This window comes from Tamandua tetradactyla, chromosome 1, assembly GCF_023851605.1.
Source record: "Tamandua tetradactyla isolate mTamTet1 chromosome 1, mTamTet1.pri, whole genome shotgun sequence".
Lineage (NCBI taxonomy): Eukaryota > Metazoa > Chordata > Mammalia > Pilosa > Myrmecophagidae > Tamandua > Tamandua tetradactyla.
The window spans coordinates 22,373,565-22,392,499 of NC_135327.1; the positions used below are offsets into that span (position 1 = coordinate 22,373,565).

General features: G+C 37.8%; 1 protein-coding gene across 3 annotated transcripts in view; it reads right to left on the minus strand.

The window, feature by feature from the left end:
- Positions 1-292: 292 nt before the first annotated feature.
- The window catches only part of CSNK2A1 (casein kinase 2 alpha 1), a 98,561-nt gene continuing 79,918 nt past the window's right edge, over positions 293-18,935 (minus strand). For all 3 annotated transcript variants that reach the window (XM_077112057.1, XM_077112055.1, XM_077112054.1), the window contains 10 exons: positions 16,858-16,959; positions 16,288-16,338; positions 15,031-15,090; positions 13,097-13,180; positions 7,799-7,909; positions 6,677-6,778; positions 5,416-5,516; positions 4,489-4,637; positions 3,276-3,362; positions 293-1,678 (listed from right to left, as the gene is read on the minus strand). In XM_077112057.1, coding sequence (XP_076968172.1) covers positions 1,563-1,678; positions 3,276-3,362; positions 4,489-4,637; positions 5,416-5,516; positions 6,677-6,778; positions 7,799-7,909; positions 13,097-13,180; positions 15,031-15,048 — 768 coding nt within the window. In that variant the 5' untranslated portion in view covers positions 15,049-15,090; positions 16,288-16,338; positions 16,858-16,959 and the 3' untranslated portion in view covers positions 293-1,562. The remainder of the gene's footprint in view (positions 1,679-3,275; positions 3,363-4,488; positions 4,638-5,415; positions 5,517-6,676; positions 6,779-7,798; positions 7,910-13,096; positions 13,181-15,030; positions 15,091-16,287; positions 16,339-16,857; positions 16,960-18,935) is intronic.

The following is an 18,935-nucleotide window of genomic DNA, read 5'->3' on the forward strand; positions in this document are numbered from 1 at the left end:
AAATCCACTTTATACACAAACACACACACAAAAACTGGCGACTTTTCCTATCTCCAATCCCTGCACTGCTGAGACACAAAATGAGTTTTATGGCAAAGGATCCTTAATCCCCAGAGACGCTTTGGCTTGTGGTGCTTTTTAAGGCCTCTCTGCCCTGCCCAGTACCAGGGGTCAAACGAGGGGTGTATAAAAATGGGGGCAAAGCCCCCATGGTATAGGGCTGCAGGCCGCTCAGATGTGAATGTGAGACACCCAACCAGCGAGACCTTTACACAGGGAACTTAAAATCTAACCTTGATAAATAAAACCAAACGTTTATTTACACCAAAGAATTCCAACACTGGATCTTTCACATATGAAGGACAAAGTATTATATATACACACAGCAAGGGGTGGCAGGGCTGTAACAAGAGAGTTTATCGTTTTCCCACAATTACACATCTACTTTTCAGTTTCCTTGGAGATAGTGGCTCTGCTCTGGCCTCTCAGGTCACATTTACATGACTGAGGGGGGCAGGTCTTCACAGGATGCCATACGAAGGAGGGGGAAGGTAGGAGGAAAGAAAGTAGAAAGCTTAAAATGAAACTCAGTGTGGCCACATCTCCCATTTAGCTCTTCAAGAGTTGAGAGCATGAAACCTATGTAGACAATGTTGCTTCTTTTGATAAAAGCAAGAACATAAGTCCAGTAACTGAGTTCAAAATGGCCAAGTCAAAGAAAACTGAACACGATTCTGCCTTCCCTCTTACCATCTATACAGCATGGCGTGTTGGAAGATAAAAGGGTGAGGACAGTAAGGAGCCTGGGGCGGGAAGTATTAAAATTTTAAACTAAATTTTGAAATTAAAATTATAAGTAAGTTGGATTTAGGGTTAAGTCAATAAGACATGATTCATGAGAACAGAGGTTTTTAGGACCGGTCTTCACTGTGGGTAGATTTTCAACATCTCAATGGAATTAAACATGTTTCAACTAGATTTACCAGGATAACCCCACTGAAGCACTTTTGGAGTAAAGCGATATAAGCATGTAAGTGATTAGCAATATACTGCTCTTACAGGTTGGGTCCTCTCTTCCTCCTTTTCTTCCTTCCTTCCCGCCTTCCTTGAGAAGCTGCATTTTGGTAATCTCTGGAGAAAAGCAGGAGCTACAACCCCCCAAAGTATGGGCTAGTGGGGGACAGTGGTGGGAATGGGAAGAAATCTCCGCCCAAATGCAGCGGCCGGGATTGAGGCTGCCTCATTTTTGTTCTTCAGTAATGAGGAACTGAATTTGGAGGGGAGAAAAAAATTTGTCTATGAAATATTCCACCTGCAGGTAATTATCAGGGAATCCCCTGAGTTATGAAAAGTTCAAGTTAAAAAAAAAAAGAAAAGAAAAGAAAAGAAAATCAGCCTATTATATATTTTTTTTTATGACTGAACTACTATAAATCCATAAGCAACGGTTCAGACATGGTGCTTCTGAAGTGTTTCACCCCTCCCCGCCAGGCGCAAGCTGCATCAAGGAGAGGGGTGGGCTCCCCCACCTCTGCTCAGGCATCAAGAGACAGAAGGGGCTATTACTGCTGAGCGCCAGCGGCAGCTGGAACAGGCATCCCAAGGGGGTTGGCAGCAGCAATCACTGGTGAGCCTGCCAGAGGTCCAAGGGGTGAAGGGGTTGGCACTGAAGAAATCCCTGAAAGAAAACAGCTAATCGTGAGCCAGTTATAATAACAAGGGAAATTTCAGTTATCAGTTTTCATAGTACCTATCTCAAAAGCGTCACTCTTTAGTAATTCTCTTTATTGAGGGTTTACCCTTAGATTTTTACATATACTTCAAAGTCTAAACCTCACAAATTCAGGTTAAAATGGCAAAACCTAATAAATTTAGGGAAATAGGTAAAGAAATCTAAATTGAAGATTTGTCCTACACAGCTAATGAGTGGCAACTATACTTAGATTCCAACTCAAGTCTGTCTAACAAAACTTTCTGTGATGGTGGAGATGCACTGCAATCTGTGCTAACATGGTGGCCAGGGGCCACATGTGTCTGTCATGATTGAAAATACAGATTTTAAATAGCAACATATGGCTAGTCACTACCATACTGAATAGCACAGGACTGGAATTAAAGCTCATGTGCTCTTATTCCAAGTTGCCTCATTTGGAAGCGCCATTAGCTGAGAGCTTTCAAAAGTACTAAAAGCCATTAAGAGTGGAGAAAGGAGACTTTGCCATCTCCAAACCAAAACAGTAAGCTGGAATTCATTTCCATTTTGTTTCTTCCCCCACACTCCCTACCTGCTACAATGACCTGTCAGATTACCTTCGTCAGCCAATTCTTTAACTTTCAAAATGTTATTTATTTTTTTGAACAGGTACTATATCACATAGTTCAAAATATAAAAAGTTCAAAAGAGTATAAGAGGGAAAGTATCTCTTGCCCCAACTCAGCTGACTTATGGTACCATTTTGAAGATGTATCCTTCCAGAGATATTTTATGCATATACATTAACATAATTTTATAAGAATATAAATAAGAATTATATATAAGAACATGATTATATATTCTTGTCTACTCTTTGCTCTTGGACATGGCTCTGCATCCCATAATAGATTTAATCAATTCCCTACTGATAGCTGTTTTCCTATCATAAAATAATGCTACAAAGAATAACCTTGAAAATCATCCTTTTGCACATAAGCAAGATACTGAAAGGATAAATTCTAGAAGGCAGCTAGTTCTTTAATAAAGAACTGGGACATAGCAATTCTTTGAGGATGTCTCAGTAAATGCTCTCACTACTACAAGTGTTATCTACTTGGTTGTTGCCTACATCTATTATTCTTACGAGTCACGCCTGTGGTTTCTTTTGAATAACAGTGTACTCACTACAAAAAAACACTGCAAATCACAATGATTCAACAATAATGAAAAAACAATTTCATACAAATCTTTACAATTTAATAGAAACAGTGTAGTTGCTCTGGTGAAAAATCAGAAAATACACACAAACCTGAACACTACCCATCCCCACCCCTGAGAAATTTTCAGTTAGGGATGCTGAAATTGAGATGGTTGATACCCTATTCACGGCAATGCCAGGTATCAGAGCACCTTGAAACTTGGTGGGGAGTGCCACACAAACACGTCTAGGTCAGTATGTCAATAAAACTGTCATTACAGAGGAGAGAAAATACAAAAGAAATGAGGCCATAAGGAAGGGGCAGAGCTGAAAATAGTAACCGACTTATACTTTTTGTTAAGTAAATTTACCAAATGAACTGACCTGACATCATATTGGCGCTGCTGACAGGGGTACTGCCCCCCGGCATGCTAGATGAGCCCATCCGAGCCTGGTCCTTCACAACTGTGTCTAGAAAAGAGAAGAAAAGGTCAGGTTATGTTTTGTTCGATGAACTGAACTAACAGCCTGGGGGCTTTAAAGGAGCCACCCTAATCCTTAGATTTTATTTATACACTGTATTTTACCCAGAAGAACTTAAGGTGACAACTCCCTTCACTGTGAATTACACAGGTAATAGAAATACCTGCAATGCTTAAACCAAATGGTAGCTAAGATGAGGTAATTATCCACAGTAGAACTAATTTAAAACAAACTTGGTCCCTTTATGATTTAGTGGAGACAATATAATCTAACCTGGCCAAAACAGTAGCTCCTACCATCTAAATGATCTGGCTGATCAAATGATGCCTCAAATATATCATCAGAGTGGACTGGTTTTATTGCGGCCTACAGCTCAGCCAGTCAGAGCATGCTGTCAAAAACGTGAAAGCTATAGCTACATATGTGCAGGTTAGTGATATGATAACCAACTTCACTCTCCATCCCAATCAACCGGTCAGCGTGTTGCAGAGAGAAGAGACCGTGCAAGAGTAAAATTGATCCACCACAAAACAATACCATCACCCCCCAGGGAAAAAAATCACAGTGAGGATGGGTTGGGTCCAAGTGGCATTTTCATCCAAGACAACACAGCTATTCTATACTCACAAACTTAAGTCAGGGTGACTGTACAACATTTAAGATTTCCAACCTCAATGCATTTTTCTAATGACCGATTACCAGAGACATTATAATGCTGTTTGTTCTAAACCTACTACTCCACATGAGCCAGTACCACTGAGAAATGTCACCTGCATAGTGAGAAAGGCGCATCTGCTAGGTATTCTGCTAGAAGTATCTTCTCTGTTACACTGTAGTAAATATCTACTTTATTAATTTCTCACTGAATTGTCCCAACAATTCTATAAGACAGGTGCCATCAATGAACCCATTTGACTAAATTGAGGCTCAGTGTGGATGAAGTAACTTTACTCAAGGTCACAAAATTTCAAGTTAAATGGAGATGGGATTTCAACACTGTTCTAAGCAAGTGTGGACCAGAGCTTTCTTCACAGCAAATTCTCCTCTGCCTTGTAGAATCTTCTGGGCATGGGAGGGCCCACACAGGCTCTGTACATTGGGTAACTGGACTCACAGAAATAGGGGTGCTCCATGGCCTCTCTTGCGGTGAGCCGTGACTGATGGTCATATCGCAGCAGCTTGTCCAGAAAATCCAAGGCCTCAGGGCTGACAAGGTGCTGGTTTTCACTGTGAACAAAGCGTTCCCATCGCTTACGGGAGTGTCTGCAGAGTCAAAATACGGAATGAGAAATGGACCAGGATGGGTAGAGAAACCCATTTTTCTCTCAGATTTTCCTTTGTGGCTTGGAGCCCAGCCAATAGAAAACAGGTCCAAACTCAAAAGTCTCATACCACTCTGCCTCTGGGGAGGCAATAAAGAATATTGGTGAGATTATAAATAGTGGTACTGCAGAAAAGAGAAATTGGATCCTTATTCTTTCATGAAACATAATTCAGACTAATTTATGGGATGAGAATGCTCCTGTGCAAAAACGAAGGTCAGGTGGCTAGGTTAAGGCTAACTAGGTCTGTTTCCCACCCCTACACATATTCCTGGCATCTCAGCCACTTGGCCAGCAAAAGCATTTGCATGAAGAAAAATCTACCTCCTCCTTTTAAGTGGTTATCATAATAGCATCAGGCATTTTCCATTTCTTTCTCTGGGAGAGGGTTTTGCTATTTGGAGAAGAGTGGCTAAATCAAGAGAGATTTTGACTTTTGAGTCAACTGTATCCCTTTTACTAGAATCCACATTTCATTCACTTCATAGGATTCTTCTTAGTTATAACCCCCACACTCAGATATTGCACATGAATTTGGGAAAATGGCCACTCAACCCAACGTTTTTGTCACAGGCCTGCTCATGCAGTATTCTGCAGCAGTGGGCCAATGATGCCTTAGCTGTGTTGGCAAAGAAAATGTAAGTATTTTAAAGATCCAAAGTGCCTGTTTATACCTCAAGTACTCAAGCTACAGATGCCTGTTTACTTTTATGACTTACCTGCCCAAGATATCGTTGAAACGTGGATCTAATTCAATGTTGTATTTGTCGATATAATCATATAAATCTTCTGTCCCCAGAACCTTGGCTATCCTCACCAACTAGGTTGAAAAGATGAAAACCCACACCATAAACATATTACAAGAGTCAACAATTAATTATGGTATGACTGTTACCTCCTAGCAGTTTACATCAAATTTCTGTGTATAGCAGGAGTGGATTTCCACATAAAAATCCCTAAATGAACTCAATGTGAAGGTGGTCTAAAGAAAAAAGCAAACCACTTATTACCTGGTTCCTTTCCCTTGAAATGTATCCCTAGTAACATCTTATTTCCCTCCTCAAAACCAAAAAGATATTACTCTTTTTTGGGATGCTCCCTTTGCATACTCAGACCACTCATTTCCAATACTACTGCCTTTTGTACCTTGTTCACACTTCTGCACTGACATTTATGACTACACCTTATTCTTGTATGTTTGTTTCCCTTACCAGAGCTAGGTACTCTTTGAGAAGAAGGACTACTCTTTTTTCTGGATTCCCCAATCCCATATGGCACCTGATATAGAGTTGCTGACTTTAACCGAATCTGGGTGATCTCATTCTTTGACTCATAATAAAAATGGTCATTGTGCTCAAAGGCAGTAAGACCACAGGACCTTCCAAAAGGTCCCAGAATCATTCCAAATCCTCATGAATGGAATGGCCTCTGAAACTAGCATAAAAAACTCCATGTATATTTTTCTGTATAAACATCAACTCATTTGATAGAAAGTAACAGAAGCCAAAGGAGCACAGAAATACTACATACAAAGCAACAAACTGGAGATAACATTCCCAACTCTAACGAAACCTTAACTTCAGGGTAATGTCCTAATCCTGAAACTGGATGGAGGTTATATGGTTGGACCTTTCAATAGGATTCTCTGAAACTGCATGTGCTTTATAAAATATTTTATATATACACAATCATAATAAGATGAGAAATGCAAACTAACATGACAAGCAATTAATTCTAACGTCAAAAGGCTAAACTAGTAGCTCCCAAAACACCAATCTGAGGATCAATGTTAGGATGGCTGAAGAAGTGAGAATTGAAAATTATTCTAGGGCCCTACTCTCAGAGATTCTGAAGTAACAGGCCTCAAGTAGTAGCTGGCGTCTGTATTTTAGCAAGAACCATATGGATTTCTAATGAGCAGGTAGGTTTGGACACCATTTGGTCATATCAGTAAGTTCCCACATGGGAACAACATTTCACCTGATCATAATTATCATGTCCATGGAAAAATGGCTCCTTCCGGAAGATCATGCTTGCCAGCATACAACCCAAGCTCCACATATCCAAACTATAATCATACATCTGTATAAAAGTAAAGAAGACTCACTGTTATCAACATGAATCTACAGGCTTGTCACCAAGATTAAAAAACTTGTTTTTCAATGTTAACAAAGAAAGAAAAAAACCTAAAACACTCTACTGACTCAGTCAAAAACACCAATAAAATTTTCATGTATTTTCTGTCTTTTCTTCTATGCATTATTTCCTTCACATTTTAAAACAATTTGTATGTACTATTCTAAATTGCTTATTTCACTAACTTAAGAATGTCTCCAAATTGCTGGCCTGAGGAAAGATTTCAGTGTCTGCCAATTATACTTTTATTTATTAATATTTTATTGCATAAATGTTCCAGAATTTATTTAACCTTTAACTTCCCTTATAACGGAACAATTTTTTTTCACTATAATTAAGTAAATAATGTAAAGAATGTCTTTAGCCAAAAAATATTATTTGAACTTAGAGCTATATCTTCAAGATTCCAGAAAAGAAACTTCTAGGACAAAGAGCCTGAAACTTTTTAAGGATCACCTGGGAGGACTTTTATCATCACTGGGTCATGGAAGACACTGCCAAAACAAATCTTAAATTCTAGATAAACTATTATTGATTTGGTTCATTTTTTGAGGAAAGAGAGGACATTTTGTTCTGGGTAAATGTGTGTGTGTGTGTGTGTGGGGGGGTCTTTATATGTAGAATACAATTTAGGGAAACCATGAGAGAACACTTTTGAGCTTATCCTTAAGGTTAAACCTAGCTTATAATTCTCAAACTAAATGAGTGATTTCTGATAAAAGCATATTGCATTTTCGCTTAAGGTAGGATCAAATGGAGACCTGATTGTATACTACTGACATACGGCAATAAAAGCAACATAACTTACAGTTCAGGCTTTATTTTATATTTCATATAAAAGGGACAGGCATGGATGTGCATAAGGGGCCTACTCATAAAGCAACTGGGACGGCACAAAATGACAATTTTGTAATTATGTGCAATATAAATATACAACCAAAATTGTATCTGCCGTTCTCTTCTCACCTGATAGTCTACAAGTAACTCAGGACCTTTGAAGTATCGAGAAGCAACTCGGACATTATATTCTTGGCCAGGATGGTAAAATTCAGCCAGACCCCAGTCTATTAGCCGTAGCTGGAAGGCAAAAAAAAAAAAGGTATTTTTTGCTTTGGTCTGATTTTGTCATAACACTAGCTAGATACAAACTTAAGGAACAGACATCTCAGGGACTAAATCCATGAATTAAAATATTAGAACACATAGTATGCATGAAAAAATTATAAGACAAAGAAACAGGAGATGATGGCACATCCAAAGGAAAAGCATAAAATTCCAAAACCATCAATGAAAAACACCAAACTTTAGACATACCAAAGACTTTAATAAAAGAATCTCAATTAAAAGGTAGAAATTACAAAAAGGAACAACAAGTCTACTCTGGAGGTCACTCTTATGCAAGCTTCAATTAGACATTGCTACCTATTATAACTTGCCAACCCCAACCAAAACCATTCCAGTCAATTCTAAAGAACACCTAGACTGATATATAAGATTCTACAAAGGTTCCATGCACTAGTGTAACTTTCCAGAAACCTACAACCTCCAGATGGGTCCCTGGACCAGATAAGACTTGAAACCTAGAGGGGCCAGCCTCTTCAGAACATCAACTAGTTCTACCTCCCTACCCTGTATTATTGATACCTCTTTCCAACATGAAAAAGTTCGAATGGGCATAGCCCAAATACCCCTACATAGTGGGAGAAAGATCAAAGGTGATGGTAGAGTTACAAAGAGAAGGTAGGGTTTAACAAATGAATATGATTCCTGAATCATTATATCAATATTTCTTTTAGTTTCTAGTATCTTAAAGCAGCTAGAAGTGAAAACCTAAAATTGTGGAATTGTAACCCATACCAAACTCTGAAATCTGTTCTACAACTAATTGTTGAGATGTGCTTTGAAATGGAAAAGCCAATCATCAAAATTATATGGAAGTGTAAGGAGTCCTGAATATTAAAAAAAATATTTTAAAAGTTGGAGGACTCATTTCCTTATTTTAAAACTTACTACAAAGCAACAGTAATCAAAACAGCATGGGACTAGTTCAGGGACAGACATACAGACCAGTGGAAAAGAACTAAGAGTTCAGAAGTAAACCCTCACATCTACTGCCACTGATTTTTGACAGAAGGATCAAATTCACTCAACTGGGAAAGAACAGTTTCTTCACAAGGTGGTGCTGGGAAAACTGGACATTCACATGCAAAAGAATGAAAGGTGGACCCTTTCCTACCTCACACCCCATACAAATATTATCTCGAAATGGATCAAAGGCCTAAATACAAAGAACCAAAATGATAAAACTCCTAGAGAAAACATAGGGAAGCATCTTCAGAACCTTGTGTTCAGCAATAGTTACTTAGACTTTACATCAAAGCATGAGCAACAAAAGAAAAAAATAGATAAATAACTGAGACCTCATGAAAATTAAAAACTTTTGCTGCACTAAAGGACTTCATCAGGAAAGCAAAGACAATGGAAGAAGATATTTGTAAATCACAAATCTGATAAGGGTTTAAAATCTAGAATATATAAAGAAATTCTACAATTCAACAACAGACATATAACCCAATTAAAAAATGGGCAAATGACTTGAACAGAATAAATATTTCTCCACAGAAGTTATACAAATGGCGAAAGAACATATGAAAAGATTCTAAATACCAGCAGCAATTAGAGAAATGCAAATCAAAAGTACAATGAGATACCATTTCATACCTACCAGAATGGCTACTATTAAAAAAAAAAAAAAAGAAGAAAGAAAAGAAGTGTTGCAGAGGATGTGGAGAAATGGGAACACTTTTTCATTGTTGATGGAATGTAAAATGGTGGAGGTGCTTTGGAGGATAGTTCAGCGGTTTTTCAGGAAGGTAAGTATAGAATTGTCATATGATCTGATAATCCTGCTAATAAGTATATACCCACAAGAAGTAAAAACAGGAACTTGAATACAAATTTTCACAATGATGTTTATAGTGTCTTTATTTACAAAAATTGTCAAAAGAGGAAGCAACCCAAGTGTCCATCAACAAGGGAATGTGGCTGGATAAACAAAATGTGGTAAATATACACAATGGAATATTATTCAGCCATAAAAAAGGAATGAAGTTATGATACACGCAGGAATGTGGATCAATCCTGAAGATATCACATTGAGTGAAATTAAACCAGACCAAAAAAGACACATATTTTATGCTCTTACTGATATAAGATAATTAGAAGAAGCAAATTCACAGTTAGAAACAAGAATTCAGGGTACCAGGGGCTTGGGTGGGGGTAGAGAATGGGGAGGTAATGCTTAATTGATACAAACTCAGTGCTTGGGGTGATAAAAGTTTTAGCAATGGTGGTGATGGTACATTTTGAGTATAATCAACACCACTGCATTATATATTTCAGTGTGGTTAAAAGTGGAAACTTAAGACATAATATATTCCTAGAATAAAAAAACAAACCATAGAATGCACAAGACAGGTGAATTCTAAAGTAAATTATGGTCTATAGTCAGTAGTACAATTATAACAATATCTATCACCAATTGCAACAATGATAACAGTGAGGGGGGGTATGGTATATGGGAAATATATTTTCTGCATGATTCTTTTGTAAACCTAGAACTTCTCTAATTAAAAAAAAACAGTTAAAAAATAAAAAAATATACATATATCAATCAGCCATGTCACTCCCCACCGAACCCCCTTAGTGGCTACCTATTGCCTCTAGGCTGAAAATCAAACCTCTTAGTTTGAGACACAGAGCTCTCCTCAAGCTAGTTCCTATGTTCCAGAGACTTAAAAGTTCCTGAAAAACACAATCTCATTTTGTGCTTCCAACCTGTATTCCTTTTGGTGAACATCCCCCTTATCTTTTGAAACATTTAATTAAGATCCTTAAGGATAAGGACTGTTTTATTCCCTTTTGTAATTTTTAGAATTCAACATAATGCCTACTACATAGGAGAAAAATCACCAAATATTTGCTGAGTGAATGAAGTTAGCAGAAAAGCCCCATGAATCAGGTTTTACAACATGTGTCCGAAAAATAGAAAAAGGTCTATCAGGGACTAGAGGCAACAGTATTTTCCTATTGCTCAAAATATGATCATGATCTGAATGTGGGCAGTAGGGTGTGAGGAATGAATAATGCCTAGGACTCTGGCAGTGACCCGCTAAATTCACTGTTTACTAAGTACAGTGCCTTCCTTGTTTTAATAAACAAGAGAAAACCTAGACAGTCTGTCTTTCACTTCAACTCCTTAACATTATTGCCCCAGAGCTCTTTCTTGGAACCTCCATTCTATCCACCAACAAGAACTCCCCAATGACTATTTCTGATCTTGTGGCGTGATGAATAGATATCTCTGTGATTCCCACCTGTACTCACCTCACCTCCCATTCTCGGTTAAAGGCAACGCCATCCATTCTGTCATTCAGCCCAAAAAGTTGAGTCACCCTGGATTCTTCTTTCTTTCACATTTAATTTGTTCACAAATTCTATTAACTACCATATTCTAACCATTGTCGTCACCTCCATTCCACTGTGCCCGTCCATGCCACCACCATCTTTACTATACTAGCCTCTTCTCCTAACCACTCTTCCTGCTTTCTCTTGTCTGTTACTCTTCTACATACAGCAACCAGAAGGTTTTTTTAAAAAAGCTTTTTAAAGAAATGATCACAGATTCACAGGAAGTTGCAAAACTAGCAGAGGTCCCATGTACTCTTCACCTAGTACCCTCAATGGTAACTTATCCAGTGCAATATCAAAACCAAGAAATTGATACTAGCACCATTCACAGACCTTATTTAGATTTCACCAGTTATTCATGTACTTGTGTGTGTGTGTGTAGTTCTATGCAATTTTTACAAATGTAGATTCACAAAACTTCCCCAAAATACAAAAATATTCCATCACAACAGATGTCCCTCATTCTATTCCTTTAGAGTTACACCCTCCCTCTACTTCTTAATTTTGAGAATGTTACTTAAATAGATTCTTCAGTATATACCCTTTGAAATCGCCTTTTTTCACTCAGCAAAACAAGATCCATGCAAATTATTGTGTGTATCAATGTTCTTTCCACTATCCAGCCAAGTATGAGAGATCCAGTTTCTATGCATCCTTGCAACATTTGGTATTATCACTATTTTTTATTTTAGCTCTTCTAATAGATGTATTAGAAGATAATTGAGTAGTGAACTCAAATTATTCTTTAAAAATGCAAGTGAGACCATGCCAACCCTCTATTCAACCCTGTAAAGGCTCCATCTTCAAAGAAAAAGCCTGACAAGGATTTAAAAGGTCTGTTTTGAATTGTCCACTCCCTGCCCCCCCAACTCTATCCCAGCTCTATTCTTGCTGCTGTTCCAACAACCCAGGCACACTCTTGCCTCAGGGCCTTTGCACTTGCTGTTTCTTCTGCGTGAGACACACTTCTTCCAGAGACTACATGGATGGTTTCTATCAAGTATTCTCTAAAATATCTTCTCAATGAAATCTTCCCTGATTATCCTGTTAAAAATTGCAAAACCCTCTGCCATTTTATTTTCCTGATTTACATTTCTTCCATATCATTTAAAACTTTCTATCCCACCAAGCCTCCTTGAAATATAAGACCTCTAAAGACAGGCATTTTTCATCTGTTTACTCATACATCCCCCATCTCTAGAATGGTGCCTGTAAAATGTTATGTGTCAAAAAAATATTAGTTGAATAAATGAACAAATCACCTACATGCCCAAAGCCTATAAGGTCGTCACGTCTGCAAGAGGAGAGCTTGGTCACCTTAAAAAAAACTGTAAGTTACAAAGCATTTGGCCTGTACAGATCTCATGTAAAAGTACTTTTAAAGTCAGAGGCCTTATGACACTAATAAGCAGCATTTTCTGAATAGTAATTCATTTCACAACTGTGCACATTTAATTCTCATGATAACCTAGGGACATACGCAGGACAAATATTATACCCATTGTACAGGTAAGAGAGAGGAAGAAGGGAGAGTTTTCCAAAGAAAGTAGTTATTCAATAAATAAGACTAGAAGCCAGGTCCTCTGCCCCAGACTAATGCTTTGCCTGCTATACTAACTGGTGATCTTGATAGTATTTCTAGGGATATTAATAATGGTTCAAACATGATGACTTGTTAATTCACTCATTCCTTCAGCAAATATTTAAGTGCCTATCAGGTACCAGGGATAAAGTACCTGAAGATGGCTGTTAACATCAGGCTGATAAATAAGACTCATCAATCTATGACTTTACCTTTCTGTGCTCATGATCAATCATGACATTATGGGGCTTCACATCTCTGTGCATAATTCCCATGCTGTGACAATAATCCAGAGCCTGGGAAGGAACAGGTAAGAAAGAAAAGAGCCTGCGTAAGAGTAATTCCTTGCAGTTAAAGTCCCTTATTTTTTCTTCCTTCTAGCCTCACAACACCCTGGAGAGTCAAGTTAGGACAACTGCTCCAATGGCTGTTCTTCAGACACTTGCCCAAGATTACACAGTCAAACAAACTCAGGTCTCTAGACTTTGAAATCTGTTCTTTTTTTTTTGCATAGGTAGGCACCAGAAATCAAACCCGGGTCTCCTGCATGGCAAGCAAGAACTCTGCCTACTGAGCCACTGTGGCCCCAGGATCTGTTCTTGACATAGGTGTTTCAACATTCTTTCTGTTCAAAAAGACCCAAAGTATATACCAATTGTATCCCTTCCCATTTTTCCTTCTCACCCAAAATCTGGATTGTTTTCACCAACACACACCCCTCAAAAGTAGAAAATGGGTCTGTACTACACATACTTTACAGGTGGTTCAGTGGTAGAATGCTCATATGCTATGCCAGTTTGATTCCTGACCCACACACCCAAAACGAAAAAGCAAAAACAAAAATAAAAGAATCTACAACAGAGGTTGGCCAACCAAGTACCAGGAACCAAATCTGACCTGTTGCCTGTTTTTGTGAATGTGTACTAGAATCGAGCCACACCTATTGGTTGGCATTTATGCTACCACAGTAGTGTGACAAAGCCTTTAAAGAAGTCTGCCAACCCCTGATTTATGACATCAAATTCAACGTTACAGCTTCCAATCTCAAACTTAGGTGAACTGAGTGGCATAACCTTCTTGGTTTGCTAATCCTGGCCTTTTAGTCAGCTGTTGTCAGGTGCTCAAGTCCCTGTCCTACCTGAAGCTTCCCAGAGCTAAGTAAGCATATTCACGGCTTTCTGAAGTCCTCTTCACCACAAGACTGTCTGAGCCAATCTTGGTTGGGAAGACTGAGTATCTTGGTTGGCGTGATCCCTTCACCGTACTTTTAGTGAAACAACAGGTTTCAATTATGTCACCCTAAAGTAAGAAACTTTAGCCAATTCTTAGCAATTTTTTCAATTTTAAGCTGATTTTTTTTTTTTTTTTTGGCATGGGCAGGCACCAGGAATCAAACCCGGGTCTCTGGCGTGGCAGGCAAGAATTCTGTCTGACATTTTGACTACTGGGAGCAAGGTATTTGGTAATCCCACTCCAGAAATCAAAGTCCATGCTCAATCAGCAATCTCTAAGCAGAGATTTACACAATCCTGAGGACAATGATCCTTTGCGGGCCTAAAGTTTATTGTTTTGCTCACTGAACTGTAAGTGAAATAAAGAACACTAGGAGTGGCAGACCAGGACTTGTTTTGTTTTATAAATTTTGACAATATAACAACTGTAACTTGTTTTGTGTACTTAGGGACATGGCAGAGTTGACAAATATTTGTTAAGGGATCCCAACTCTCTTCCAAATGTACTTTTTTTCCCTTTTTTGTATGCTGTATAGCAGGGTCACATTTCATTATTTTCCATGTGAGTATCCCATTATTGCAGCACCATTTGTTGAATTTTGTTTGTTTGTTTGTTGGGAAATGCATGGACCAGGAATTGAACCTGGGTCTCCTGCATGGCAGGTGAAAATTCTACCCATGAACTACCCTCACACCCCCCAAATGTCCTTTTGTATGCATTCTTAATTATACCCCTTCTAGACTTTATGTCATAATTCTTAGCACAAGGGTTCTAAAGCTATTAACTTGTGAAAACTTATATATTCTTTCAATATATTTTACAAAGTTAATTCACTAGACTTTCCCCTGTCAAATGGACTATTTAACAAAAGGAAGATCAATTTTATGTCTTTGAGTATCTAATGTTTCCTTACCTTCAGAATCTCATACATGTAAAATCGAATATCATAGTCTGTTAACGTCTGATATAATTGCTGTTAAAGACAAATAAAACATTGAAACCATGAAATAATGCTGCCAGGAAAGTAATTACTCATTCTCATTTGTAGTAATTCAAACCAAGACTTTCACTGTCTCTCTTTAACACTGCATGCAAAAGTGAAGAACTACTTAAACTCATATTGTTGTAGTTATAATCTACTGTTAGGAACATACCAGCTTACATAGGCAATATACATTTGCAACTTAGCTCACTTTTCATACAAGGCATTTTGGAAAATACCTTCATTAGGAAGGAATTAACATATTTTTGGTTTACCCTGCCAGCACTGTAGATCACTTGTGGGCATGCAGATTGGCATGTTGCTAAACCTGTTAAGCCAATTTAATAGATCTATTTCTGTCCCAATCTGACAGTAAACTTTGTGAACACTGTAATGTATCTTCTCCAGTTTCTAAAGATTTGCAGAAAATATGTTATCTTTTAAAAGATAAGTGATGCTCTCAGACAAGGTATTTCTTAAAGTTACCCTTTTGATTCTTAAACAATTCTTTTTCCATTTTTTACCCTCTCAGCAAAAATATTTCCCCATTTATTGATATATAACCTTCTTGCTAGTGGACTTACGGTGTAAAGGAAGGTCAAATACCTTTACAATGTGTACTCTAAGAGACTGCCTACATTCTTCTGTTGTACTTGAATTTAGAACTATTTAAAATAAGAAGGCCACTGGATGGACTGGAATTCAGACCTATCTGTTGTAGAGGTTTAAGTTACAGTAGAATTTGACACCACCCTCACTCCTTCTTTTATAATCTATAGCCCAGAGTTTCTTAGAAATCCTAAGGCATTAACAGTCCCTGCTTTTACATATACAACATATTGATTCTTGACTACTATTGTTTTAAAGTGAAGTGCCATAAGATGACATTTTGGCTGAACAGGTACTGTTGCCTTCATTAAGTTGGACATCAGTGGAAACTTTCAAATGAGTGGAAAAAGTGGTCATTGTCCTTTAAAAGAGCACTGAACAAATACAGTGGCAAAAATATTGACATACAGTGAGTGGCCACTACTTGCACAGGATTTTTTTGTATTTCGTAATTTAGCACTGTAAGGATGAAAAGCTCTTTCTAACTAAGTTAGAAGCTTTCTAACAGTATGACCCTTAATAAGGCTTTCCAGGTAGTCTAAAAACCCAAGAACTGAAATGGTTGGTTATATATTATACCTTGAAATCTGTGTTGTTTACGTGTTCAAATACCAAGGCAGGGGTTCGTGACTAGGGGAAAGAAAAAGAAAACACACATTACATATCAGCACTAGCCCTAGCAGCACTGGTGGAAATAATGTTTGTGGACTATGGTGAATTTGGCAGTCCTTGCCTCAGTAGTAGAAATCCCTCTATTGCTGCAAGCCCTCCCCACTCTGATCATCACCACTTAGGTCATTTTGGGGACGGATTTCAAACAGAAGACAAGGAGCTGAAGTCTCATCAGGCTCTAGGCAGCCTGACAGCGCGCGCCCATTGCCCATTGGCATCGGACCTGAGTTTGCAAAATGGATGAACACATTTCAGTTTCCAGTGCTATCAGTCTCTTAGCCTAGAAAAATAAGAAATAGTCTGTGGGTGGAGATCTCTTTGAAAGAAAGACCCCAAGCTAGTTAAATGGTGGATGTGATTAAGCACTTTGAAAGCAGGACTTAATGGTAGAGGGGGGAACAAAAAGAGATAGTTGTACTCTGGGTCAAACATCACCTCAGCCCTGGTAGGCCTTGCTTAAACCTACTATATACTCACCACAGGGTCTTTTACAATGTCTGCCAGTGTGATGATGTTGGGACCACCTCGCAAGTTCTCCAAAATCTTTATTTCACGCTTGATTTTCTTCTTCTTTACTGGCTGAAAGTTTAAAAGTACATGTGTTAAACAGATTATTTAAGAGTATGTTAGCAGGTAGTATAATACATAAATGGCTTACTCAGAAGTGTTCCTTGAAGGAAGGAAATGTGTCAGGCTTGTCTCTGAATCCCCTTCTCCTGGTACTGTGCCAAGCACTCTGCAGGTACTTAGCAAATATTGAATTGAAAGAAAAAAGATTTCCATTCCAAACACCAGACCTCTATAGAACTAGCACTTAATAATTATTCTTAACTTTTAAAAATTTTACAAACTAGCAATTTAAATGGTCATAAAGGATATCCTACAAATTTTGTTACCAATTAGAATGAAACACAGGTCCTTTTTTCCCTCTCCTGTCTAAAAACATTGGTAGAGATGAAGGAGATCAGCATCAAGTGCAAGGATGACCAAATCACTTTCTGCTGTAAAACTCTGTGGGTAAAATGTGGGCTCTGTTATCAAACTGCCAAATATGAATCCTATCTTTGTTACCTGCTAGCATGTGTGTGCCCAGGAGGCAAGTTACATAACTCTCTCAGCCTTTTATTATGTATAAAACGGATGACAAGAGTACCCATTTTAGAAGACTGTCGCCAAAATCAAGTCAGATATCTGAATAGCCCTCAAAGTTTAAGTGAGATATAACAAATGATAATCTCTGTCTAGCCTTATCACCAATACTTCCGTGAATGAATCCCTCCATTCTAAAAAGGCCAACATGCAAAGTCCCATGAGTACATCTTTCACATTCCTTTGTCCTCACCCATCATTTCCACATCTGCTCTTTAATAGCCATCCTTTGCATTTTTCTGAGAAGGACCTTGCTCCAATTGTAACTCCTCCATAAAGCCTTCTTTCTGAATATTCTAAAACAGTGCTGGTCCAATAGAAATATAATGTGAGCCACATGTATAATTTTAAATGTTCTAGTAGCCATATTAAAAAAGTAAAAAGAAATAAATTAATATACTTTTTATATATTTGGATTTATATAAAATACAACTAAAATTTTAAATATATGTATTTGAATATACTTTAACACAACATAGCCAAATTTTATTATTTTAACATATAAATCAATATTAAAAAATTATAATAAGCTAGTTTACATTCTTTTCTGTACCGAGCCTATGAAATCTAGGGTATACTTTACTCTTACTGCATATCTCAGTCTGGACTAACCTCACTTCAAGTGTTCCATACCCGCATATGGCCTGTGGCTGCTGCAATGGACCTCAGACTTACATATACTGGTGTCTTTCTCAGAAGTCTTAGGGTATCTGTAACTTCAGATACACAAAATACAGTTCTTAGAAATTGTTTTAAGTCTCTTCATTAAAGAAATAAGTGGTTACTAAACTTTCATGATCAACAATCACCTGGATTTCTTAATATACTAAAGGACCTACATAGACTTGCTGAATCAGAATCTAGAGAATGGGACCAGGGATTAATTTTTAAATACTTCCCAGGTTGATGATCCAGGCTAGGAACTACCAGATAATATTGTAAACTCTTTCAATGCTGTCTTAACTACTAAATACCTCCTAAGAGGAAGTATGGTACAACAAAAAACCAAACAGACTTTGGAACCATACTCATCAAAACCTGGCTTTATAACTGTGCAGCATTCAGAAAATAACTGAACTTCATTTTTATCACTGCCTAAAAGACACTACAGTTGCTTTGCAGAGTTGTGTGACAAATGCACCAGTTATTACAGGGGCTAATGCAGAGCACACCCCAGTAAATGGGAGACATTTCACTCACTATAACTTGCAAACAGTCCACACTCAATTTATTTGTAGACTCACCTTTTAACTGCCTTCTCCAAAGCTTACAAGCATAGCTGAAGCAAGTATTCACCAAAACATACATTTCTATTCCTCAAACATTCTGAAAATTCTTTTCTTATTTAGCCAATAAACCTTAATGAATTTCTATGAGGACTACGCTTTGTGCTAAAAATTGGGATA